At 41.7% G+C, this 25971-nt stretch overlaps 1 protein-coding gene across 1 annotated transcript; it reads left to right on the top strand.

The window, feature by feature from the left end:
- The first annotated feature begins 398 nt into the window (after positions 1-398).
- Positions 399-24090, top strand: LOC142390275 (mothers against decapentaplegic homolog 6-like). The gene is made up of 4 exons (XM_075475702.1): positions 399-1793; positions 3387-3440; positions 3875-3952; positions 23094-24090. The coding sequence occupies exons 1-4, from the start codon at positions 1052-1054 to the stop codon at positions 23729-23731; spliced, it is 1512 nt and encodes a 503-aa protein (XP_075331817.1). The 5' UTR covers positions 399-1051; the 3' UTR covers positions 23732-24090.
- The last annotated feature ends 1881 nt before the right edge of the window (positions 24091-25971 follow it).

Below are 25971 nucleotides of genomic sequence, written 5' to 3'. Positions count from 1 at the left end.
ACACACATCTAAATGATTTACCATGTTTTACTATTCAAATGTATTTAAATTAATTTCCTAGAAATAGCATGAAAACGAAGTATTCCAAGAATCTTCATTGGAAATGTTAGATGTGTAAAAGAAAGGCTCGACTTTAGTCTTCCTAGATCTAAACCCTTTATTTCAGCTTTTTATTTTACAGTTTCATTTGCTATATGATGAAAATTTGGTTCATAAAATATATATTTAATCCTTCAAATTGGCTGTTTAACGGTTGTTTCTTATTTTGAAAATAACAGTCGTGGGATCCGGGTTTTATCCTCTTTGGCTTGACTGTATGTGCGCGGCAGCGCGTGCGCTTGTGCCTGAGCGTGTGTGTTTGTGTGTGCGTGCATGTGAGTGCGTCCGAAAAAAGTCTTGCAGGGGAGTGGAGAGTAGAGTAATTCCAGCTCTCTTTAAAACAACTTCTCAGCACGGAATCCGTCCTGGAGTTTGTCACCGCAGTCCCCGAACATCTCTGTTTTATGCCGGGTCACCGGCGCGGAATTGTTGCTCCCAGCTACATAAACGATCGGGATTTCAAGGTTGGGAGGATTTATTTCGGGGTGAATGAAGGACCGAGGGGTTCGCAGAGATCAAGGCGAAACTCTGGAAAACTTTGGGTTCATGGTTCTGATGTTTTTCGTTCATGTAAACTGAGCCTGGTCCTTGGGCAGTCTGACTATGTTTCGTGAATTGTGTTCGGGATCTCCAGAGTGTTGGGGAGTTGGAGGCTTTGTGAGAGGGCTGGCAAAAGTTGTGGCTTAATTGAGTTGGCAACAGCAGGTCACTGGGCAGTGACTGTGTGTAGCCTTCTCCCTCTTCAGACGTTCAGTGATGTTAAACGCTACGTATGGTTGAACATTACTTTCTGATGCTGCGGGAGAGACAGAAAACGGTGACCACCGGCTGCGCATGTTGTGCGCACCGTGCACAAACTCCCGGTCTTTGGCGACAAGTGTAAATCGATGTGGCATCCCCCGAGAGGGGGACGGGACCGACAGGACTCATATAAAACTGTCTAGGTTGTCGTATGTTCAAGTCGAAACGCTCAGGTCTTGTTCGGCGACTCTGGAGAAGCCGTCTGGTCACCGAGAGCGACGGGCGGGATGGAAGCAGACGAAGTGAGGGAGGACGGAACGGTCCGTGTGGCAGACACTCAGGAAAGCTCCACAGGCATGAGCAGAGGTCGGTGACACACACTGACCCGGCTCCGGGGCTCGCGGGGGAGGCTGGAGACCTGGCGGAGAGCGCGGAGAGGGAGGAAGAGGAGCAGCCTGACGATGACCGGGGTGCCATGTGCGTCCCAGAGCGCAGTGGCTTCCCGCAGGAGCAGGAGGGCGACAGTAGGACGGTGACGTGTTGTTTGTTTGGGGAATGGGATCTCAGACCTCGGAGTCCTTACTGGGCCCAGAGAAAAGATGGAGGTGACCCTTGTCAGTGCGCACCGAGACGAACGGTTCTGGAGGAGGAACTCGCAAGCACCGCTCATGTTTTTTTAAAAAGACTCAAGGAGAGATCTCTGGACGCCTTGGTGAAGGCTGTAGAGACCAAAGGAGGGATACCGGGCGAGTGCGTCATGGTGCCGAGCACTGAGCTGCGGCTCGGCGCTCATCACATCTCTCCACAGTATCTTTTGTGTAAGCTGTTTCGCTGGAGCGACCTGCCGCTTTCAGCCCGACTGAAGTCGCTGTGGCACTGCCAGAGCTTCGGCGTGGTGGACAGTGCTAAGGTGTGCTGCAATCCCTATCACTACAGCCGCTTATGCGGGCCAGGTAAGGACATCAAGATTGAAGGGGCGGGGATGCGGTTGGAGGTTAATTCATAGGGCACTGACTGGACCAAGAAGATACCCTGCAAAGACTCGAATGTTTTAAAAATAACTTTGTAGTTGATATATTCATTTAATACTTTCTACTCTGCAAATATCCACCTAAATAAGTGTTACTGAAACAAAAGCATCACATATCTCCAAGAGGGCCCCTGTCACTTCTTTGAATAGCCCTGCAGGTCCAACACCAGGTGGAGGGCCTTGCAAGAAGGGGGAATCTTATTAAAGTGCGTCTGGAATTTAATTATACTTAAAGCCACCTAAAGATTGATGGCTCATTGTACAAACATAGCATGAAATAAATGGGTATTTCCCCTAGATAAAGTTTGCTTGTCTGCGGCCTGCAGCTGAGGAAGAATGTTCTTATTTTTCGAATACAGTGTCAATCACGAAAAAAAACACCAGTTACATTTTTTTTCTGTTTCTCCAGTTGTTGCTGATGATGCTATAAAACGATTCCAGGGTTTACATGTGTTATTTTCAAGCGGAACGTGCTGCACAATCTCCCCTTTCATGTTTTACGACCTGTCCTAATTTTATAAACTTTTCATTGCTCAGATTTGACTTTGGCACTCTCCAAACACATTACACACTTATTTAAATTTTTCGCGAAACTTTCCTGCTTCCCACATCATCCAAAGGAAGGCCGTTCTCAAGTTGCACTTCAGTTCTTTTCCCTCTGACAAGGAGGTCCTCCTCTTGTTATTTAGGTGAAGGAGTGCCGATAATATACAGTTTGCATAGTGCTGGCGCCAGACTGACTCGCTGGGTATCTGACTGGCTGAGGACTCCGGCAATTACTGGCTCTGCTCTTAAAGGGGCCGCAGCCACAAAGCCATGTCCACTTTTGACTGAAGGGACTATCCCAGCAGCAGCAGCATTGCTTAGCTTTTAGAGTTGATTTCATACAAAAGTGATTCTTAAATCGTGTCTTATTTTATCTAATGGAAAGTGCCGGTGATGATGTTACACAAACAGAAGATAGAAGAAAACATCTATGGAAGTGAAGCCCAGGGTGAATCTAATACAATTTGATGAAGGTGTATTTGACAGATGGATGTGGATGGTTAATTCAAACATATTTTTATGAAGACAAATAAGTGAAACACAAATAAAATAGAAGCCAATGGTTTCTTTTACAATTCCATTTCGGTGCCATTTGCTTTAAAGCCTCCTTGTTTAGAAAGGACTGTGCGGGTTTAGAGCTCCTCTCTTTGGAAGATATGTGTGTTTCTGATGAGTTCCCCCGGATGAATGATTGCAGAAAAATAATGTTCTGCTTTAAGACATAGGAAGCAAAGTTATTTGTGATTTAATGACATTTGTAGGATATTATTTTCTTCTCAGTCGACGTATCCCCACTGAAATGGCTCTTTTGGTGTGTTGAAAGAGCATGTTCGACAGACACTTGCGTGCTTCAGACTCAACAGATTAAACAGCAACAAAACCAACCTGCAAATTGTAAACATTTCTCATGATGCTCTCAGTTGTTTGTTCTCAGTTGACAGCCATTAACTTTGCCGTGTCTTTGTTTCAGAATCGCCTCCTCCTCCATACTCTCTGCCCTGTTCAGATGAACACAAGCCACTGGGTGAGTTTGAAAAAAAAAGGCTACCACATTACAAACCGGTAAATGACACAGTGTGTGTCGTCACATCATATTTTTAGACTGGAAACTCGGATTATCTTCGCAAAGCTGCTCGTGTTGAAAGTGACATCTATTATAACCAGTGAGGCTCTGTTTGTGCAAACAGGCACTCGACTCTCTGGCATTCATAGCACAATCCCAAAAGGGCTGATGTATTTGTGGATTAACTGATCAATGAGACATTGTATTGCTCTTTGTAAAATCCTTAGGTATACAAACTTTTTTGTCACATCAACAGTCCAAAACTCGAAAAATATTTGGAATAACCTGAAAGATTAATCAATCCCTGACACCTATTATTGATAAACAGCTTTAAGAACATGGGAATTATCTGGCTCTCACTCCTCAACTGTATTTTATGCTTTTTTAAATACCAGACTCTGCTCTGTCTTACACTGAAACTGCGCCCCACCTCCTCACCAGTCCGCCTCACATCATGCCAAGAGACTACACAGGTGAGTGTCTTCTGTTATTCCTGCTGCAGTACCTGGACACAGAGAACGTGCAGGTGTTTTTGTTCCAGCAATGTACGCCTATCAAAGCTGGTTTGCATCTCTGCAGAGGGAGCCTCTGCCACAGATAAGTTGGGAAGCGCAAGTGGAGGGGAAAAAAAGTTTTGTAGTTACGTGACACAGACGCACACATTTATTAATCGAAACTTACATAACATGCATGCATCCTCTCTGAGTGTTTACACAAGAGGGTGAATTTTATTTACTGGTGTTATCATGTTGTGCTTTCCTGCTATCTTCAAAGGCTGCTAAGACAACCAAAAACTCTGACACATAAAGCTCCTATTGTGAGAGGCATGGAGGGCTCGGTGGGGGTCTGGGGTCTCACTATTTGGATGCCGCAGCAGTGTAGCCTTTCTGTCTCTCCTTCCTCGTCTACGCTTTCTCCACAGCAAAATATTTCACCGGGACGAAGCTGCAATAAGATCCCCGTGCATACTCCCAATCCCCTTTGCCTCTCTAACCACCCATCCCCCTCTTTCCCTCTTTCTTCCCTCAAATCCCTTCATTCCTGTCTGCAATTGAGCAGTGGAAAGAGGCTGGCACTTTTGGGGGCGGGGGACCCAAGCCGCTCCGAGCCGAGGCGGCGATCTAGAGTTTTGTGTGCATGTGTATATGTGGAAAGAGGGGGGCTGAGGCCTGCGTTGGGACAGGAAACAGCCCCCTCTAGATGATGAAACTGGAGCTTTATTTGTTTACGTGCTGGGGTCGGGTGGAGAAGTCCTTGTAGCGTTAGAAGAAACCCACAAACCCACTCAATCAAGCCTCCCTGGGCTCACTTGTGGATGGCGTTGAAAGGTGAATGGGCACCTAGAAAGTCTGTGCAGTGTAGTCACGGCATCTCGGACCTGTCTGAAGAGTCAGCAGTACACCTTGAATGGAGAATTTTTTGGTTGGTCGTTTGCAGAAATGAACTTCAGACCTTTTCTGTAAAGTTGATGTCTAAAGTTAAAGTTATTCATTGAGGTGTTCCCAATGATTGTGTCAACTCTCAAAAATTATGACCAAAAATCTGAATAAAGAAGATGCTTCAAAAGCACTTTTTCATGATTTAATTTATATATATACATATATATATATGTATATACATATATATATAAACAAAATAATGTATTTCCTTGCTGGCATGACTGTTGTAAACTCCTTAGTTCCGACAAGCCAGGCCCATTCATAAAGATAATTTAATCATTACTACACACCAACAAAATTAGAAGAAAAAGTGTTCTAGCTGGAAGCCACGTCCAAAAATCATTCAGTCTGTTCAAGTTCTAGGTTGTGATTTTGAGGCATCTCCAAGCCGAGAAGCAAGAAAGGGAGCCTTCTATTGTCTGCCTGTTGAAATGAGCGGAAATACATTGGTTTTCTTACGAGATGTGGTGTGTGTATTCGAGTCTGGGTGTGTGTGTGTGGTCTCTGATCCCCTGCCCCCCTCACCAGAACACTGGAGCCGAGAAGCGGAGCTCAGGCCAAAAGCATAAGTAGGAGCTAGACTTGGATAAACAGAGGCAGCCAAGAAATCTGCATGTAGCTTTTGTTGTTAACTTTGACAGGTTATAGGACTCCTGTTTGGAGCGAGAGCCGGGCGAATAACAGGAAATAAGCTGAACGTGCAGCCTACTCCAACATGTATCAAAGAACTTACCGTAGCTTTTTTTCCCCCAAAGCCTTGATGTTGGTTTAAATGAATCTTTGTTTTGTGCAAGTAATCCTCTGGTTTATCATCTAGAGCCTGTGATGTTTTCTTTAGAACAAAAACAAGCACTGAACATGTGCTGAAGCACTTTAGCATCCTCTATTATTCCTTTAAAGCAGCCATGTAGCTTAGCTTTAAAGAAAATGAAGAAACATCAGGGTGTGGTCCATACATACCTTTGCCCTGGCCTCTTTTATCATTCAATCAGTTGGCGTTCCCTTTAAACTGCAGCAAATAGGCCTGCTTTGACAAAGGGAAAGACTTCTGGAAGTTTAGTGCGCTTAAATCGACATTGGATCGTCTGTGACTCCAACAAAATGTGTCATTCAGCTGCTTATTGTCAGCGTGTGTGTGTGTGTGTGTGTGTGTCAGTGCGTTTGTGTGTGTCCATGTGACAGGCAGAGAGACAGGGAGGAATTTTTGTCTGACTCTGTGATAAGATCGTCTCAGAGTGCACACATAGGGGCTCTATCAGAACAAAAACACACACATGCACACATACCCGTTCACCCATCACGCGATTTGTTGGGTGGGATGAATAGTTCTGCTTTTTTTTTTACCTTCTCAGCACATCTATAACTTAAAGCTACAGGTATGTTGGATATTGTATTTTAAAAAGCTTGTGTTTTGCTTTTCTCTAATTACTTAATCTGTCTGCACTATTTATATTTAGTATCTCCTCGGTGATGATAAACATATTACGGAAATTTGTTGCTCTCACCATCATTCTGACTACTGTTTCAAAGAACATGCAACTTGGCACCAAAAATAATGAGCCTGATAAATATGGTGAAATTTTAGGGCAAACCTCGATATATAACACCAGACTTTTCACGCGCTGATTGATCAGAAGTCCTTGTCGTCACATTTTGATGCACTTTGTAATGATTTTTTAACATAAAAAGTAGTGATCTACACCTGCATCTTGTTGCAAAACAGTCGCTAATCTGAGGTTGGAGGGTTGGTGGAGGGATAGAGCACAGAGCTTTCCTCCAAGAGTGTGTGCTCCATGCAATTTGAAAAATTTTGACAAAAGGGTACATTGTGCATTAAAGATCTAGTGTGTAACAATTATGGGGATCTGTTGGCAGGACGGCAACACAATATCAGTTGGTATGTCTTCATTAGAATAGAGTTAAATGAAAATTGTTCAAATTGTTGTGTTTTGATGAGATTTTAATGAGCCACTCCTATCAACAGACAACACAGATCATCTTACTTGTAGTCTGTGATGTTGCACCACCATGTTTTTAACGTGGCTCTAAACACTGGGTCAAGAAAGGGCCTTTCACAATTTTGTGGCCACAGAAGATTCTCCTTTACATTTACAAGGTGAGAGCAAGGCAGGGGGTATGAAATCGGTTTTAACCTGCAGCTTTGCTGCTCGATGTCAGAAACTCCCACGCACCTCTCCTTCAGAAAGTGACACCAAGGGATCCTAACCCAGTATCAGTATGTGAGACAGAGTTGATACGATTTATAGTTGGAACTATGGGACTAACTTTAGAAGTTATTTTTGTCCAAATGCCCATACATGCAGTAATAAATCTTCTAAGCTGATTCAGGCACTACGCCTTTCATTCATTCATCTATCTTCCATACTCCATCTATCCCGTTCAGCTTTGCAGCACACATCATATTCCACTTTTGTTTTCTCATTTGTTTTGAGTATCCCATCCGCATGTTGCTGCTAACATTATATTTCTCACCATCTGTTAACTGTAGATGGCATCATTTTTGTTATAATGGGTTCGAAAGTCTTGAGGAACAAGGCCAAAGAGTTAGTGATGAACTGGAACCGTTGGAAGCGTCAAACATTTGTTCACCTTGTCGTCATTAGGCTCTGGCTTTTCAACATGTGGAAACAAGTAAAGCAATGATACTTAGTGGACATTAGTGTGGCCTGGATGCACTAAAATGAGACAAAAGGACTGCTCCTTCTCTGCCCTCAGTAATCATATTTTGGGGGCTTGTTTGCTTAAGCAGAGTGAGGTATCAGCCAAACATCCTGTCTCGAAGCCCTGTCTGCACTCGCTGCAGCATTAACCTCATGAATTGGCCCTTTGACTGATGTGGCACAGCCCAGGAATGTTTGGAAATTGGGAAGGTGAGGGGGAGAAGGGTCTTTGAGTGAAAGAAGTGGGAGGGGGATAAGGGGGTCTAGCTAGGGAGAGTGACATCGGATACATGTTTGAACATATCGCTGTTAATACTTAAGAAACACATGGAACTGAGCTGACATTCTTGGAGGTTTGGAAGGAGGCAGTTGTAAGAGTTTGACTGCACCGTGCTGTGTTAGTGAGTTTAGTCCAGTAAGTGTGAAGCTCTCCAGGTCAGTGCAGGTGAACGCAGTTGAAGGTTTTGTAAATCATCTACCGAGGCCCTGCTTTCAAGCAAAGGTTTTGCTCATCGAAGCACGAGTTTTAACCAAGACACCTTTTCAGAAAAAAAGGTTCAAATGTAGTTATCAAGTGTATTGACAACTTCTGATTTAAAATTAGGGCAAAGATGGAAGATAAATTCACATTTTGCTGTGTCCAGTGAGAATATGTTTGTTTGAGTCTGGAAAGGTCCTCCCGGTGACCTGAACCTCCAGCCTGTTTGCTGGCACGTGTACAACACTTGCTCTTATGCCTGACTGAGACACATTAGACTATGGAATTCAACATCAAGCGCTGGCCCATTAAACATTTGCCATTTCCTCAAATATTTTCCATCATGGCTCTTTTTCACTATAAGCAGGGTGGGCAACCTAGGACGCAACACACAACTTACTTTGAGATCTGTATTGTCAGATCTTCTGTCCCTTTGCAGCTCTGGTTTAGTTGATGTTTTTAAGCTGAATATCAGAATCAGAAGGACTCTTGCCACTCAGGAGCTACCGCCCTAATTCCAATAATTTGTTAATAAAAAAAAAACTGACTCTCATTGACCAATATCTTACTCACAGTAGAACATATAAAATGTTTGAAGTGAGACATTTTACTATTTTCCATGAAAAATATAAGCTCCTCTTCAATTTGACGGTAGCAACATGTCTCAAAAAAGTTGGGACAGGGCCAGGGTTCCCAGTGTGTAGCATTCCCTCTTCTTTTACCAACAGTCTGTTAACATCTAGGAACTAGGATTGTAGCTGCTCAGCAGATCTGGGTCTTCTTTGTTGTTATTTTGATGCCCAAATGTTTTCAATCGGTGAATGGACTAGACTGCAGGCAGAACAGTCCAGCACCTGGAATCTTCTACTATGAAAACAGGCTGTTGTAATAGACATTGCCTTGTTGAAATATGCAAGACCTTACCTGAAAAAGGTGTGTTAGAAAGAGCTGGATCAGAGCATATGTACCTGTGTACACCTTACAGCACTGATGGTGCCTTTCCAGAAGTGCAGGGTCCCAGTTCCATAGGCGCAAATACACCCCTGTACCATCAGAAATGAATGCTTTTGAGTGCTGACAACAACACGGATGATCCCCCTCCTCTTTAGTTCAGAAGATGCAGCATTAATGATTTACAAAAAATATTTACAATTTGGACTCATTTGACTGCTGAACAGTTTTCCACTTTGCTTCAGTCCATTTTAAATGAGCTGTAGCCCAAAGATTTTTGTGGTATTTCCGAATCTTGTGAACTGTGTTCACAGACAATGATTTCTGGAAGTGTTCCTGAGCCCATGCGGTGATTTATGACTGTTTTTAATGCAGTGCCGCCTGAGGGCCTGATTATCACATGTATCCTGGTTTTTGGATGTGTTTCATGCACACAGAGATGTGCCCAGATTCTCTGAAGCTTTTTGATAATGCTGTGTACTGTAGATGATGAAATATACAGTCTTCACAGTTTTACGCTGTCAACATTATTCTTAAATTGTTCCACAATTTGTAGACAGTTTTTCTGCAGATTGCTGAACTTCTGCCCGTCTTTACTTCTGAAAGACTCTTTGAGGTCCTTTTTAAAATACCCAATTATGTTACTGACCTGTTGCCATTTAACCTAATCAGCTGCAACATGTTTGTCCAGCTGTTTCCTTTGAGTGCCACTTACTTTTTTACCATTATGTTGCCTCCTCCCCAACTTTTGTTGCTGCCATCAAATTCAATATTAACTCAGATTGCATATTTTTAATAAATATTTTATATGATTTGCAAATTGTTCCAGTTTCTTTTTATTAACATTCTACACAACATCCCAACGTTTTTTGGAATCAGGGGTTGTATTTTTATGCACTGGAACTGGTCACAGCATGTAACACATGCAAACGGTGTTTTCCTGCAACATAAATTCAAGATGGCAGGTTACAAAACACAATGCATTCACGATGTTCTCACAGGGATTTCAGTTTGGTCAAACTTTTTATGGTTGTGTTGAGGCACTGACCCCAAGGGATTAAGGTTTAAAGAAATATTGTGGTTTGTTGCCATTTTAAACCATACAAACCAATTTGAAAAAGAACATTTGAATGATATGGCAGCTTTTCTCCCAGTACCTGTCTGAGTCCTGCATCTATTCTTTTGCTGCGAAAAGATATAGTTTTTTGGCATATTTGACAGGCTGTAAATATGAGGTAGTATAAACCATTGAGAAAGTTAGCATTTAGGGTCAAGGTTGTGGGGAAATGTCTCAAACTCAAAGCATTCACACCAGAGACAGAGGTTTGTGTCCCATGTGGGACCACTACTTTGTGCTGTTTCACTTCCATGATCAATATTTAGGTCAGGTTTGGACAGCAAAACTCCTTGGTAATGTTTAGCTACATGTTAGATGAAAAACTCCATCTGTAATAAATCTCTCCTCATTTGTCTCAGTTATACTGTTAATCGGGCCCTTTCCACCAAAGTTGCATTTGTGACGTTTTTTTTTAACCCTTTTTTTCTGGTGTAAAAAGTAAGAGACACTGATCCTTTTCTCCCAATTTTCTTAAACACAGCTCTAAGACAGATTGATTTATGTTTGTGGCAACGATTTTTAGCTCTTTTCAGATGTGATAGTTTGGATTATTGGCTTCATCATTCTGTCTGTCAGTTTCTCATGACTTGATTCACCCAAATCTGACAGTGATGGAAAGCTCCGCAGTACGTGTGTGACGTATAATGCACAAGTTCAGATTTTCTTCATCTTCAATGACAACGCTATTAATATAAGCCTGACAGGCATGCGGAGGCTGTGTGTCACATACCGACAGTGGATGGTAGCAGTTTAAAATGTCCTTTTTCAAGCTTTAAGCTTGTTCAGGTTCAAGCTTGTTGAACAGGTTTTGTAATAAAGGACTCACACTGGGTGAAGACATAATTATGGATGGAAAACTTTGATCTTTGTTACTCTGCTGTCTGGAGGAGCAACGCCTTATTGTGATCAGAAGTTTCTGAATACATGACAGAAGTTAAAACTTGTCACTCCCAGACACAGCGGATGCTCCCGCCTTCATCCAGAAAATGATCTGTTCTGACATTTAAAGGCGATTTCACGCGTCTGGATTGTGACGTTGTGCCATATTAGTTTCTTACTTGGAAAGATTTTATTGCACTTTCAGTAACGAGATTAGGTGTTGTTAACTCAATTTACCTGGGTTTACTGTCTGTTCTGTAGTCTGCTGTCCACTGTGTGTAAGTCTAATCTTGTCTCACAGCAAAATAAGACTTTTTTTATGTTCATACAATGCCCATGAAAATGTAACTCCAAAGAGTAACACATTGTCTCTGTATTTCATGATTGTATTTGGTGGTGGGAGGGGTTGGAATATGGCGCTACGCATCAGGCTGCCAAGATCAAGAGCCAAGATTGAGTCCTGTCCTGATCACTAGTGCTTTCAAGTAATTCTAGTTAGTTTTTTTTACTTTCGCTTGATGTTTCTTCACAGTTTTACACACTGGATAGAATTAGGTTTTTAAAAACGACATGGTTATGGTCAGTTATTTAAAATGAGGCTGTTCAGGTTAGAAAAACAACACGGCTAATATTGTATCGCATCAAAATATCCTTTTCCTGGAGTACCGGTGGCTGAGTCCCGCACTCTCAGGTTAACACACAAAATTACGTCAGATGTCTCATTAGCCCCTTTCACACTGAGACCCACTACCTTAGCGGGTCTAAATTGCACCTTCGACCCGCGTCGAGCAATGTGAAAGCTTGGCGTGTTAGGTGACCCGTGTCGCCTGAAGCCGAGTTCAGGGGGCGTTGCCTAGTGGCAGAGCGTCACACGAAACATATAAAATGCTGGGCGTGTACAATGACGTAGGCACAAGCCATGAGTCGGAGGTAGGGTTAAATAGAGAGTGGCTTCCTCCCCAGATGGCGTGGCACATGTCAAAATATGGCCAGTCCAATCGCCCTCTGCCACTCATGCCGTTATGGTCATTAACAGCATGGAACTTGTTCCTCATGGCTTTTAATTTGTTGGTCACCTGCGTCTTGCTGCGTGGGAAACCGCGCTCTCCCATCTTTCTCGCCAGCCCTTCCAGCAGAGGTCCATCTTTCACCGTCCCGACATGTGGCGGTAAATAACGTCCTCTGCTCGGAGGCTGAGGAGCTCGCGGACCTCCTTGTCTCCCCAGTTGGCCATCTTCAAAAATGTCTCGAACTTGATGTAAAACAGAGTGAAACTTGTCCTCACCTGTCGCTGTTGTTCTGAATCAGCTGTCCATTCTGTCTTTTAAACTCCTCACGTCACGCCACGCCAACGTCCGACCCGCGTCAATTGCGTTCACACCAAACTCGGCTCGGCAAAAAGACTAGGGTCCGACGCGGGTCGAAAGGCGAGTCGAGTTGACACGCCAGCCCGGGTCATCAGTGTGAACGCAACAGCGGACACGCTAAATTTGCGGATTAAACGCGGGTTATTCCTCAGTGTGAAAGGGGCTAATGTTAACACATTATATTGAAAGTAATGCTGGGTAGTACAAAAGTAAAGCAAATGTTTTCATCAACATGATGACAAAAGTCTCTGTTACATGACTGTTTCACGTTTTGCTGTGAGACAGAGCAGAGAGGCATCACTATAAATAAAACTAAAAACACATATTATAACAATAACCATAGTTTTTTTCCCATATTGTTTGGCTCAGGGACTGTTAAATACCTTAAAGCAGCACCTAATAATGGAAAGTAAAACTGTGGTAGGAAAGTGATGCAGCGAAGTCTGAAAGTCACTGTTTGTTTCTCTAAGAGCAGATAATATGCCAACTGAGGACCTTTCACTACTGTATGCATTGAAAACAATGAAAACAACAAAAACATTACTGGGTTCGATGTAGTTTGAGTGCCATCACAACTTGTTAAGAGAAATGATTAGGGTGCTCTTTTCAGACATGAAGCCAAAGACTGATATGTTGTTAGATTAATGAAAAGGCGTTCATGTCTGAAAAAGGGTTTTGGAATAAAGGAGCGTTAATCTCTTGTGGTGTTGTCAGTTTTTTTAACAGGTCTGAGTGAAGACATTTGAAGCCATTATTTAAAAGTTTGTCTTTTGTATTTAATCAAAAATCTGTTAAATGTGAACTGATGGAGTCTTCTAAGTCTTTAAGGCTTAAACATCAATTATAATGCAGAAAGCTGGTTCTTGGATTCTTCTGAGTTAAATACTTGAGGCTAGCAGAGGTCCACAGGCGCAGATTAAGCTGTTAAGAGTGTCATTCTCTCTGATTTTAACCCAGTTTTTCTGCTGTTTTACGTAGTCGTCATTAGAGTACTACTCATCAGAATGTTCTTTACATTATACAGAATATTCACCTATGTATTTGGTTGCCCACAATCTTTTGCTCTCCCTCTTTATGTCTTTGTAACTTGTATTCCTCCTCCTCCTCTTTCAGTCTATGTTGTCAGGCAATCACAATTTAAAATAAGGTTTAAATTACAGGACTGGCTGTGGCTTTCCGTTGTTCCCTCAGAGTTTTTGCCAACTCGCAATTTGGCTTTTAATGGAACCCTGCCATGCTGCTGAACCTAAAGATTCTTTGCAGATGTCGGCAGGCTCTGACTATGAAATGCAACAAACTGTCGCCTGTGCTGTAAGCTCTGAATGCACCGTAGAGCTCAAACAAATACTTTGTTTAATTAACATTTTATTCGTTTCCAGGACATGTAGCTGCCTACTGTCAGTGAGAACAAATGGTTGCGTCTGTGCAAAGCTTTCACCCACTGAAAACCGCACTGACAGTGTTTAATCCTCTGACTGTTGAAAAATGTCATCTCAATGAGGTTGAAATATGTTAGTTTGTTCTGCTCTATTTTCATATTAAGGTTTGTCAAAAGTTCTATTTTTTTGTCCCCCCTTGACTGTGTGAGTCAAGAGTCTTGGTTGTGCATTGTGCAGCGCCTCTTCACAGCAGTTTCACATTCAGATAATTCATCCAAATAAAGTTTGAGGAGGAATTTCATAATTCCTTATTCATAGTGGAACAAATGGATCTATTCCACCAATAAATGAGCGTAATTATGTTGTGAGGAGTGAAGGCCACGTGAGGATCAATGAGAGACTTGTCAACTTGACCCCTGTGACTGGCTGAGCGGGGGGGAGGAAGTGTTGAGGAAGAGGGCCTGTCCAGGAATGTGTTGGGAGGGGAGACTTGTCAACCAGAGAGCTCTGCTACTTTGAGTTTGCTCCTGTCCCTCTATTCAGATTCAAATCATCCTTTGTTTCAGTAATTCGAGCAATCTCAGCAATCATTTATTTGTAAAGCTGCAATATCTTCATGAAAGAGTTAAATGTCTTAATCCAGGCTGATTTGTATAACTGTTTAGATGTCATAATTCATGCAGCTGTCCTGGATATCGCTCCAGGTACATGCAGAGCTGCATGGAGAGGAGCTTCACAGACACCATATGGGCTAAGAGGGAGCTGCTGTCTTTGTCAATATCTGTGTGGACCAAATGGCAGCAAATTGGAGAATTTCCTCCAAAATGATCACCACATTTTGAACTTGCCCGTTTTACGGCTACAATGACAACAAGAACTTGGTATGACAGCTAATGGATGACATTAGACATGACAGCTGAGTTGTTGGAGATGTAGGGATATATTCAAAACCTGAGGTATTTCCTTGGCCTGAGTTGTTTGGCGCTTTGATGTAGCAGCGGAAATGCAGGAAACTAGTTACTTTCTCTCTTCCTTTTGGAGGAGCTTTCTGCCTCCAAGATCTTCCCCGGAATTTTACAGGGACATGCACTAACTTTCCTGTAACTCAAAGGCCCTCTGGGTTCAAGGAACACGTCCGGATGGCAGTACACATCTTGTGTTACTGAATGAAAAACATTACTATGTGCATTCTGTTTCATCACTTGATCAAGTTTACAATGGAAAAACAGGGCGAAGGAAATGTGTGTGTGCAAGTATGTGTTTGTGAGCGAGAGCCCCAGTTGTGTTCGACTGTAAAGGCCTTGTCTGGCGATAAGGCAGCTCGCTGATGGCAGAGATAGTCGAGACGCCAGCTTAAATGTGGCTTGCTGGATTGAAGTTGCCCTGTAATGATAGTTGTCTCAAACAACATAGAATCTACCATTTGTAGGCAGGGAGGGGTGTTTGTTTTTTTCCCCTTAATTGATTTTATTTCTACTTTTGGGGGGTTTTGGCAGGAAACAGGAGGAAGTGGAACCATAACAAAGCATCTTAGATGCGACCAACAGTAGTCAGTGGCTAAATTCTATCCTCCCCTCTCGTCCCTCCCGTACCCCTCACACCTCCTTCCCCTCCTCTTCCCTCTCCCCAACCCACCCACTTCTTTCAGCACAGTGGAAGAGTCTAATAACTGGAGGGGAATCTAATCCTTGGCACTGGATGAAAGACGAGGGTCTCCCTCCCTCCCTCTTTTTCTCACAGTCTCTTTCTTTCTCTTCATTTTTTCCGTGGATGCTGGTTATGCTTGGCAAGTTCTCTCTGCCTCTTTTTCCCTGCTCCTCTACTTCCACTCTTTCCCTCCCCTGTTTCATTCCTTTCTGTGCAGGTTAAGGTTAGCAGGAAGAAACCACTACTGCTCAGGGTGGCGGGAGAGGAAAAGCGCAGGGTTAAAAGGAATGGTTTAACATTAAGGCACACATTTTTATATTATTATTTGGTTTATTTAAGTTGAGAATTAGAGGAAGATAAAGACAACTTTCATGATTGTTTATTATGTCTAAATCTACAGTCTGTTCGCTTAGCATCATGACTAGAAGTACGGGGAAAACAGCTAGCCTGTGTATTTCCAAAGGTAATTATCGTCCTACTATCACCTTCAAAACACGAATTAACATGTTGTATCCTGTAGATTTCTGATTTCCAAAAAGGAGACAACAGGAAATTATCACCAGCCAAGGCCAGCCAACCTGTTCTTATTCTTAAGGCATCAAATGATACGGGGTCTGGGATACGATCAAGTTGTCCTTTGGTGTGGTACTCAAAAAAAGGAGCAAATGCAGCCTTATGTTATAAAGCGATGCAGTTGTATGACAGAGCGTAAAATACGTATGTTGGTCCATTGAAATATACTTATACTTAAAAGTAAAGTCTCTAAAGTTGTACAATAGCTGCATTTTCGTTCCATAGTTCTTTGCTGTAATACAACACCCGTCGCAATACTGATGACATTTCCACTCCTGTGGCAGCATGACGACATTGGCGCTCACAAAATAAAGATGTCAGTTGGCTCTTTTGACTAGGAAACAACTATTGGATTTGGGATTGGTGGGTGGTGTTAAACCTCTGCCCTTCAAGTGTGAGATTGCTGGTTAAAATCCTGCCCTGCACAATCTTTTCCGCAGTCATTTCACTTTTCTACCTCTGCTGTCCATCTGTAATTACTTACTACTCTACTATTCCCACCTACTAATGGTAACTGTAAGGAGCTGAAAGTACATGGTTATGCTTAGATTAATGTGTATGATTAGGTTTAAATGTTAAAAGAAAATGGTTAAGATTAAAAAATTATATATATATATATATATGTATATATATGTATTTGTTATATTGTTAGTGTTATAGTGTTATACTCATTATTACCAGTTCCAGTTCCAGTCAAGTGACACCGCCCTACACAAAACTATTGCCCACCAAAAAAAAATTTTTAAGCCTGGATTGTGCAACTTCTGTTGAGACTGAGCTGTATACATTCTACTTTAGGAGGTAGAAGGGGTTGTAGGTGGAATGAATCACAGGTCTTCCGTCCTAGAAGAGATTCTGAATTTTCACTAATTTTTGGATTGTAGACCACAGTTTGTGTCTCTAGTGAGTCCCACTGAATTTCCCTCTTCACTCTCACTTTTTAGCGTGGTTTCATCATAAAACTTGAGAGGATTAGACACAAAAACTACTGGGACTGGGTGAAAAGATTATAATGTTTTAGTTTAAAATACACCCTCTCATAACATCAAACTTACACATAGAAACAAAATAGCTAAAAGGTGCCCAGTGCATGAAAGTCTGATGCCACCAGCTCTCTTGTGACTTTGGAAGTGTTTAATAAAGAAATGACAAATAACCTGCCTTAAAACTGCAAGTTGTTCTTTTTGCATGTGAAATTCAGTACAGATTAAACAAAAGAGATATAAGAGAAGTTAGATGTTATTGCATTTTATTCAATATGTAAAATATCTACCGGTATTCCTTTGTTATCTGTTCAGCTGTGACAAGACTAGAAAAGAAGAGAAGTTTGAGGAAACTGAAGGAGGAAAGATGATTGTTGTTGTCATCGTCTGAAGTCCAGATATAACTGTCAGGGAGCCAGCAGGAAACAATGTCTGAATCCTGAACTTTGATCACCATTGTTTTCTTCATTTAGAAAAACTACCCTATAAATTCAAGTGGCAGATTCTAATGACATTACAGCTTGTCATCAGTTTTTTTTATTCATGGACACACCATTCATCTCGCCACCTTTGTTTAGGCCTTCTCTTAAAACAGCTGTGAAGTTTAGTGGACGTTTCAATGAGATTGGCACTAAGAGACAGTGATTTTGAAATGAAATAACAAAGGCTACTTATCTAATTGGTAAACAGAGCTGTTAAATGGCGGTTGGCTTAAATGCTTGCAGGACGCTGTAATTGCTGCCAGCCCTCTCATACAGATGCAGGCATGCACATTCACATCATAGGCACGCACAGTGTTTCGACTTCCTCCGCTCGAACATAAACACGCTGATAACCTCGAGTTTGAACCCCTCTTTAAAAATTCCATTGAAGAAGTCGGTTGTTGCCCTCCCTCCTTCTGCTCTTCCCGCCTCCTCCCTCTTCCTCCCTCCCCAGTTGTTCTCACACGAGCTTGTTATACCTTTGCTTGGATGATAGCCAGGCTGAACATGATGACACTAAGGGCTGTGTCAGAGACATTAAACATGTCTCGCTGTTCCCCTCAGACTGTCAAACACTGATTAAAACAGTGATTTAGTGTTTTATCATTGCATCCTTGGGGGGCTAAAAATCAGCTCGGAGACAGCAGCGTGAAATGTATTTATCATCGCTCTTTTTTTTACAGTAAAATATGGAGATAAAATAAGTGGACAGAGACACTTTAAACCCAAATCACTCCGCACAAACGTAACTGAAAACTATGAAGCACTGAAAACGTTTAGCATAAGAAATTAAATGTGTTAAGACCGGCTATAAAGATTTTAAAATAAGATAATCATAGATATTGATTATTCCAACGTTTAAGCCTGAGCAGAGCTAGAGTTTTCTATTTTTTGATTTTCTGTAGACGCTGTTCTATTTACAATATGCTGTGTGTGCTATGAAATGAGCTTAAGAGCTACAAATTTATCAAAATCATTCATTACACACCATAACAGAAATTAAAGTGTGCTATATGTTTTAAAAAAAACCAAAAAGTCCCAGTTTGTTTCATGTTTTCTTTGGGAATTAATTTGATCATGAGCTCATAAAGTCTCCCTGTGTTCCCCCAGACGAGTTTGTGTTGCCTTATTACAGGGAAGAGCACAGCTTGTAAAAGTGTGTGAGTGTGTGTGTGTGTGTGTGTGTGTGTGTGTGTGTGTGTGTGTGTGTGTGTGTGTGTGTGTGTGTGTGTGTGTGTGTGTGTGCGTGTGTGTGTGTGTGTGAGAGAGAGAGAGATAGAAAGATCGTGCTAGCTGAGCAGCCTGCTCTCTTTTTGGAGAGCTGTAAAAACTCCAGACCGCAGGAGTAGCCAGCCTGGAATTCACTAATGACACATGTGGGCCTCAGATGAGAAGCGCAATTTTGTGTGCGAGAGCATGTGTGTGTGTTATAGCCGCACTGTTTGGATCAGAAGGCTCAATTTGTGTGAGTGCATGTGCATGTATGAGTCCCCATCTTATCTTTTATTGTGTGTGTGTGCGAGTATGTGTGTGCACAAACACTCATCTCCTCCTGCTTGTACCAACAACCCCTACGTATTTCTGTCCCCCTGAAATGAAAATGGCGGCTGTGCAAATACAGCACACCTAACCTAATCTAGGTCCTGGTTTCACCCAAAATGCAGCTTGTTAATGGGTGAAGGGCTGCCACCATTCTGGCCCCTGGTGGATGAAGAGGGGGTGTTTGCTGGAATATGAAAGGAATGGGGCCACAAGCACATGGGTCTTTAAATCCTCTGTGTCAATAGTGTCTCTGGAGCAAAATAATGGCATCACTCTGTGTGGGAGTTAATGTGAGCTGATAGCATGAGGGCCGGGGGGTCAGGGGTTCATGGGCTTGTGCTAGGTTGACAGAGAGCTGAATGCTTTCAACCCCCAACTCCCCTCTCTTTTGCACTAAACCTCCTCTTTAACTCCGGACCTGAAGGAGAGTTACAGAGGGTGACGCTGAGCAATGTCAGTTGAGGAAGTCGGGTGATCAGCGTTGACAGTTTTAGTGTCCTTTTCCAAATATGACAGATGGGTGACAAATTAAAGGGAAAAGCTTGACTAAATGCCAAACAAAGTTACAACAAGTGGTTCCATTCATAATATAACGGGATTATCGAATGGTGAAAATTAAGTCTATCATATAATATTGAGTAAGTACCAATCAGGTACAGTACTGTTGAAAAAAGAAAAGAAAAAAACAGTCATCAGCCACCCCTCACTTCTTACATTTTGCTTCCATGGAGTCAGACTTTCTTTTAATCTTTTAAAGTGGTATTTAGAAATAATTCTCCAGGCTTTCTGAAGGTAGTTCATAGTTTTTTTTTTTACTTATATTTAGTCCAATCTGGGTACTTGATCTCTTTCAGACCATTCTTTGTTTGTCGAGCCATGTGACGATCAGTAACGTAATGTGCTCAGCTGAGTTGAGCTACAGTTGGAATTTGACTTGGCTATTCAACTGGACCACCGTCCATGTCGCAGTGGACATGCACAGGAGCAAATTACTTGCCAAAATACATCCAACAATTTGATTTTGTGGACTTTGATACTGTGTGAGAAAACGTTCAAGACATTCTGCTGCTTCTAACTTTCTCGGTGGATGATTAGCATACATGTAAGTGTAGCCAAACTCCCTGAACAGATGTTGCATTTAAGTTTCTTCTAATGGGGATTTGGTCAGATGATAGGCAAGGCAAGGCAAGGCATCTTTATTTATATAGCGCATTTCATACCACAGGCAACTCAATGTGCTTTACATAAAGACAAGGCATTTAAAAGAACAGCATAAAGCAGCATAAAAACAAGCAATTTAAAGAGAAAAAAAAATAGAATAAAAATTAAAGCAATCAAAGAAGAGGGGAAAAAGAAAAATATAAACTCAACCATAAGCACACCGAAAGAGAAATGTTTTTAACCTGGATTTAAAAGTGCTTACAGTTGGGGCTGATTTCAGGTCTGCTGGTAGTTTGTTCCAGTTGTGTGCAGCATAACAGCTAAAAGCTGCTTCACCATGTCTAGTTTGAACTCTGGGCTCCACTATCTGACCTGAGTCAGTAGATCTCAGAGCTCTGCTGGGTTTATACTACTGCGCTTATGAGAATCAGGATTATTTTAGAGCAGAGCGACATGCCAACAGTTGTCACTAAGGCACATCTAGAGCATCAGCGGACTTCTGTCTCCCTTTGAGTTCTTGGTGGGTTCACCCCATCTCTTGTAGAACTGGCCTTTGCGGCTGCCAAGGATAGGACTCACAATGATTGGCTGTTAGGCATAGCTAATGAGAGCACGAGAAGAATTTGACATGTCACACACAATCTCTTCTCACTTGCCATCTTTATTTCTCAACAAAATGGCCGTGTTGAGTGAAGAAACTGGAGTCTAACTTATAATCATGACTCAGAAGAGAGCAGCTCTGTATCACATTACTCAGAAACACAAAGCATGTTTGGTGTATAAGAGCTCTAAGACAGAAATATTGGCCAACTGCTATCTCGCCTCAGTAATTCCTTTTTTCCCTTTTTTTGGCCTCATAGAACAAGTAATGACTCTCTATACAACATGGACATAACCATGGTGACGTCTCTCCCTGACACGTGCAGGGCTGTTTTGAAACTTTGATTTGGGTATTTTTGCTGTTGCCATCTTGTTTTTTGTTTGCTTGTTTTTTTGTTTTTAGTTTAACTTTACATTACAAACGGTGAGAGGATTTATATGAGAACCTGCTAAAACTTTGCTCGCCCAAACATTAGCAACTTGTTTATCACAAGTTAGCCCCGTCCCTACAACTCACTTCATTTTCCTCTTAAAGTGATAGTTCGGAGTAGATTCACCCTAGGGTCATTTGAACCGTGATATCCAGCCAAGTAGCCCACCCGAAGTTTTTTCGATCTTGGCTGAACATCAGCTGAGTTACTGAGTTATCCCGAATAGCTTAGTACAAGCGCTAATGGAACCTGGCAGTATCTCCAAAGTATCAACAAAGCAAGGCTGCTCAATTTCTCCATTGATAAAATAAATTCACAACTCTACAACATAAAAATTCATAAAAAATCATGTAGAATATAGCATATACTTTGTTGTCTACAGTAGTAGATCAACCCTCATCTTACTTTGAAGCTCCCAGATCAAGGAAGTGACGTCGACGCAGCTTTAGCAGCAGAGAAGCTATTGGGCTTGTGTCGATAATAATAAACTCCTGGACTATGTACAAACTTCCAAATGCATCGTTTTGTGAGTACAGACCATATTTGTACAACTGTAGAAGTTTGGTGTCATGGCATGTGATTTTAGTGTGGTAATTATGGAGATACTGCCAGGTTCCATTAGCGCTTGTACTAAGCTATTCGGGATAACTCAGTAACTCAGCTGATGTTCAGCCAAGATCGAAAAAACTTCGGGTGGGCTACGTGGCTGGATATCACGGTTCAAATGACCCTAGGGTGAATCTACTCCGAACTATCACTTTAATGAAACTGTGATTTGAAAACCTAATAAGACAGAGAACTAACAACTGAGACTATAAACCTATTAAGAAAATGTTTGCTGAATTAATAAATTATGCAAAAAGTAGGGTCATTTTCTTATATCCTACTTTTTTCTTTTGTCTCCCTCTGTTGGTCATTAGTAAGAATACAGGCTAAAGACACTTCCTCATTGGCCCTCATTTTTCATACCCAGATGCTGCATCCATCCATTTTTATAGTTTATGTGGTAGACATTTAATCATGTCATTTGTTTATTTTTTACGTGATAATATGTAAAGATAAGCACTGCAGCATAGGTTTGTATTTGTATATTGCTTTATTACCATAAACAGTAGTCTCAGCAGCCATTAGATCACCACCTATTTGGGCACCTATGAGAGAGTGTGACTTTCCAGGTCATTTTTTATTTTTCCATGCATGTATTGAGACACAAGGACTTTTTATATATTTTTTTCTAGAAAATAAAAAAAACAATCTTAAGGGGAATTGCAAAAAGAATGGAGAAAGTAAACTTTTCTAAATGAAGAATTATGAGGTCTGTGGGTAAAACGGTTGGTCTGAACTTTGCACATGAAGCTGTGGGATGTTTTTGTTTGTTTGACCTGTGGGATGAACGACATTTATAATGAAATCATTCTGCCACTTTCTGCTGTTTTGAGCTGAAATATTTTATTGTTGTCAGGAATGCATGTGAAACTGGGTGGTCTCACAACGTCCAATCCCACTCCCCCACATTTGAAGGTCTCGATGATCAGTAACCCTTGATACCCAAAAGAAATGGGACACCCAAGCATAAATGGAAATATACTAAATGAAAGGGTGGGGCAGAGTGGTAGGACGAAGGGAAGGGATGGAATTTTGCTTGTTTTGTTTTGAGTAGACGCGAGGGGAGTCCATGCGAAGGTTATTCTTGAAAGTAATTTATTGAAACAAATGAACACAAACAGACCAGGGAAGAAGAATCTAAGCTCTAGAAGCCTGAAAAACTCTGGTGAACCAGATCAGCTGATGACTCTCTCGTGTTAGGCAGCTTTCTGCTGACTTTGGTAAGATAACAAGATGAGCAGATGTGCACAGTAAATGATGCAAACATTAATTCTTCCACCTCTCTTCTTCCTTGTCAGACACTGGTACCTCCCTCGGCTCCTCGACCTCCGGCGGACATCGCTCTCACTGGTGCAGTGTTGCCTACTGGGAGCAGCGCACCCGTGTGGGTCGCCTTTATCCAGCCTACGATCCCTCGCTCAGCATCTTCTATGACCTACCTCAGGGCACCGGCCTCTGCCTCGGCCAGCTCCACGCCAACGCCTACCACAGCCGCCGGGATGACCCAGGCAGCCACGGCACATCGGGCCTTCACGGACATCACAGCCACGGTGGTGGAGGGAACGCAAGCAGCAGTGTGCAACAGATTCGCAGTAAAATCGGTTTCGGCATCGCACTGAGCCGTGAGCCGGACGGAGTGTGGGTGTACAATCGGAGTCAGCACCCCGTGTTTGTCCACTCACCCACTCTGGACCCACCCAGTGCTCGAGGGCTGAGTGTGGAGAGGGTGATGCCGGGCTTCTCCCTCAAGGTGTTTGATTATGAGTGTTCCAGCTGGATGACGGAGCACGGCGTGAAGCCTGAGACCCAGGAGGGGCCCTGGGACCCCCATAGTGTCCGCATCAGTTTTGCTAAAGGATGGGGCCCCTGCTACTCAAGACAGTTCATCACCTCCTGTCCTTGCTGGCTGGAGGTGCTTCTCAATAACCACAGATAGCACAGAGGCTCTCACAGACTCATCACAGGAGGTGTCCCAACTCAGTACCCTAATTGTAATCTACCTAGATTTAATATAAAATTTATATATTATATAAAATATATTATACATGTAAATACTTGAGTCATTTTTACGATGCAATTATTTATGTATAGTGTAATGTGTATATGGACAAAATAAAAAAGGAACAAGAATATGCACTTTGATTCTATATATGCATTACAGAATTTCATTTTGTCTTTTTGCAAACATAAACTGTAAAATTAAGACAAACTTGGTTTATGTTCTCATAATTTAGCAAATCCATCAAAACGTATGCCACACACACTTTGTCAATAAAGTATTTGTATTTAATTGAGGTTTCTGTGGTGGTCTTGAGTGATTGTTTGACTACTATTACAGGGTTATAATTAAGCATCTCTCTTTATTAATAGGATTCATGAATGGTTTTCTTATCACATTTTAAAAAGTCATATGATGCTTTATTCCTCTCAGAGAAGACAGATTGGCTGAGACTGGCAGAGATATGGCTGTGATTCATATACATTTCATACTGATCTAACTATTAAGTGACCACTTATGCCTTTTGGAAGAGATTATTGTGCTCCTGGAAGGGACAGCTCATTCCATCAGGCAAGAAAAGTTACATTAGGACATAGAAGATAGCTCAAAACAACTTAGTATTGACTTATAGTTGTAACAGTTTCAAGCAAACAAAGTACACAGCACAAGGAAAACGTAGCACGAGGAAAAAACCGAGGCTGGGAGAGTACTGGACAGATAGGGAGCAAAGGGGACAATCTGGCAAAGAATGGATGAAAACCGGGAGAATATATACTGAACACAGATACGACAATGGGACACAGGTGAGATAAATGAGCATTAATCAGAGTGAGAAAACTGACGGAGACAGAGAAGAGGAAAACAGAATGAGATGCCACAATAAAACAGGAAACAGAACACACAGGGACGCAGACATGACAATAGTGACTGTTTCTAAGGTGACAAATCGGTCCAAAAAATGCCAGCAAAACGTCCTCCACAGCAGAACAGAGCCACTGGATTCCTTCATTGAAGAGGTCAGGGGTTCAGGTTTTTCCTTAAATTTGTCACTCATCTGTGCATCTTCTGTTTAGTTTGCAGATTTCAATGTTTATAAGACGGTCGCAGGCTTTCAGTCTTTATGTTGGGGTAAGCTAAACATCTTCTGTCTTCAGCTTAACCTTAAATGGATAAATATGGAAATGGTGCTGGTTTTAGAAAATTATATTTTTCTATTTCTATTTTTCTATTTTTATTTATTTTTTTGCACTTTAATAAAACATTACAACAAGAGTATATCACAAAAATATATATACAATAGATAATAAATGATAAGCTGCAATGAATCAGTGCTTGAGAGGTTAGAAACCCTGGGAGGGCTTATCGAGAACCACACCATTAAAACAAGTTAACAAAATTAAATGTATCTTATCAGAGCAATAAATGGATTAATGAGAGAGGGAAAAAAAAAATCAAAAATATTTAGCTTTTTCTTTTAGAAGAGTTGTTTTAATGTTTTCTGTGCTGTAAGTGTCACAAGCTGCTCGGAAGTTCTGGCCTGGAAGCAGTTTGGGAGAGAAAACAGTAAAATAAGTCGTCACCAAATTCTTGTTGCACGATTTACTTGTTAAATTGTGAAATTCAAACACCGTTTAGCTGATTAAATGAGGTGAATTTGGTCTGTGTTGCCAAATGAAGTAAAAGGCCCCTTTTTTTGTCTTCATTAGAGCGTATAGACATGCTTTTGCTGGTGGTGTTACGTTTCATTGTGAAACCTTGCAAAAAGTATTTTTAAATAGTTTAAGATTGCATTAGAAGAAGCCAAATCATTTAAATGATTACTTTGAATATTTCTGAGTTGTTAGTTTCTCAAAGCCTAAGATGCTTCCTCGGTAGTATGGGTCCTTATCCTTCTTCAACAAAGAAATAGTCATCCCTTGTATAAAAAACCCCCACAATGAAACAGTCCTGACAAGTGGGCAGACGACATGACAGCTGTTGTGTGTACAGTGTAACTGCCCTACACACAACAGCTGACAAAGGGACGTGGCTGTTAAATAGCTTGTAGTGTTTGGTTGCTACCTACCAGCCAATTATATAGGAAATGTATACTTTGCTGTCCTTTGATGGTAAAAATGATGAAGCCAGCACCTTTATAGTGTCAACAAATACAGTGAAAACAAACTTAATTACATTTA

This window comes from Odontesthes bonariensis, chromosome 1 (assembly GCF_027942865.1).
Source record: "Odontesthes bonariensis isolate fOdoBon6 chromosome 1, fOdoBon6.hap1, whole genome shotgun sequence".
Lineage (NCBI taxonomy): Eukaryota > Metazoa > Chordata > Actinopteri > Atheriniformes > Atherinopsidae > Odontesthes > Odontesthes bonariensis.
Note: the sequence above shows the minus strand (reverse complement) of the source record. Positions and strands in the feature narration are given on the sequence as shown.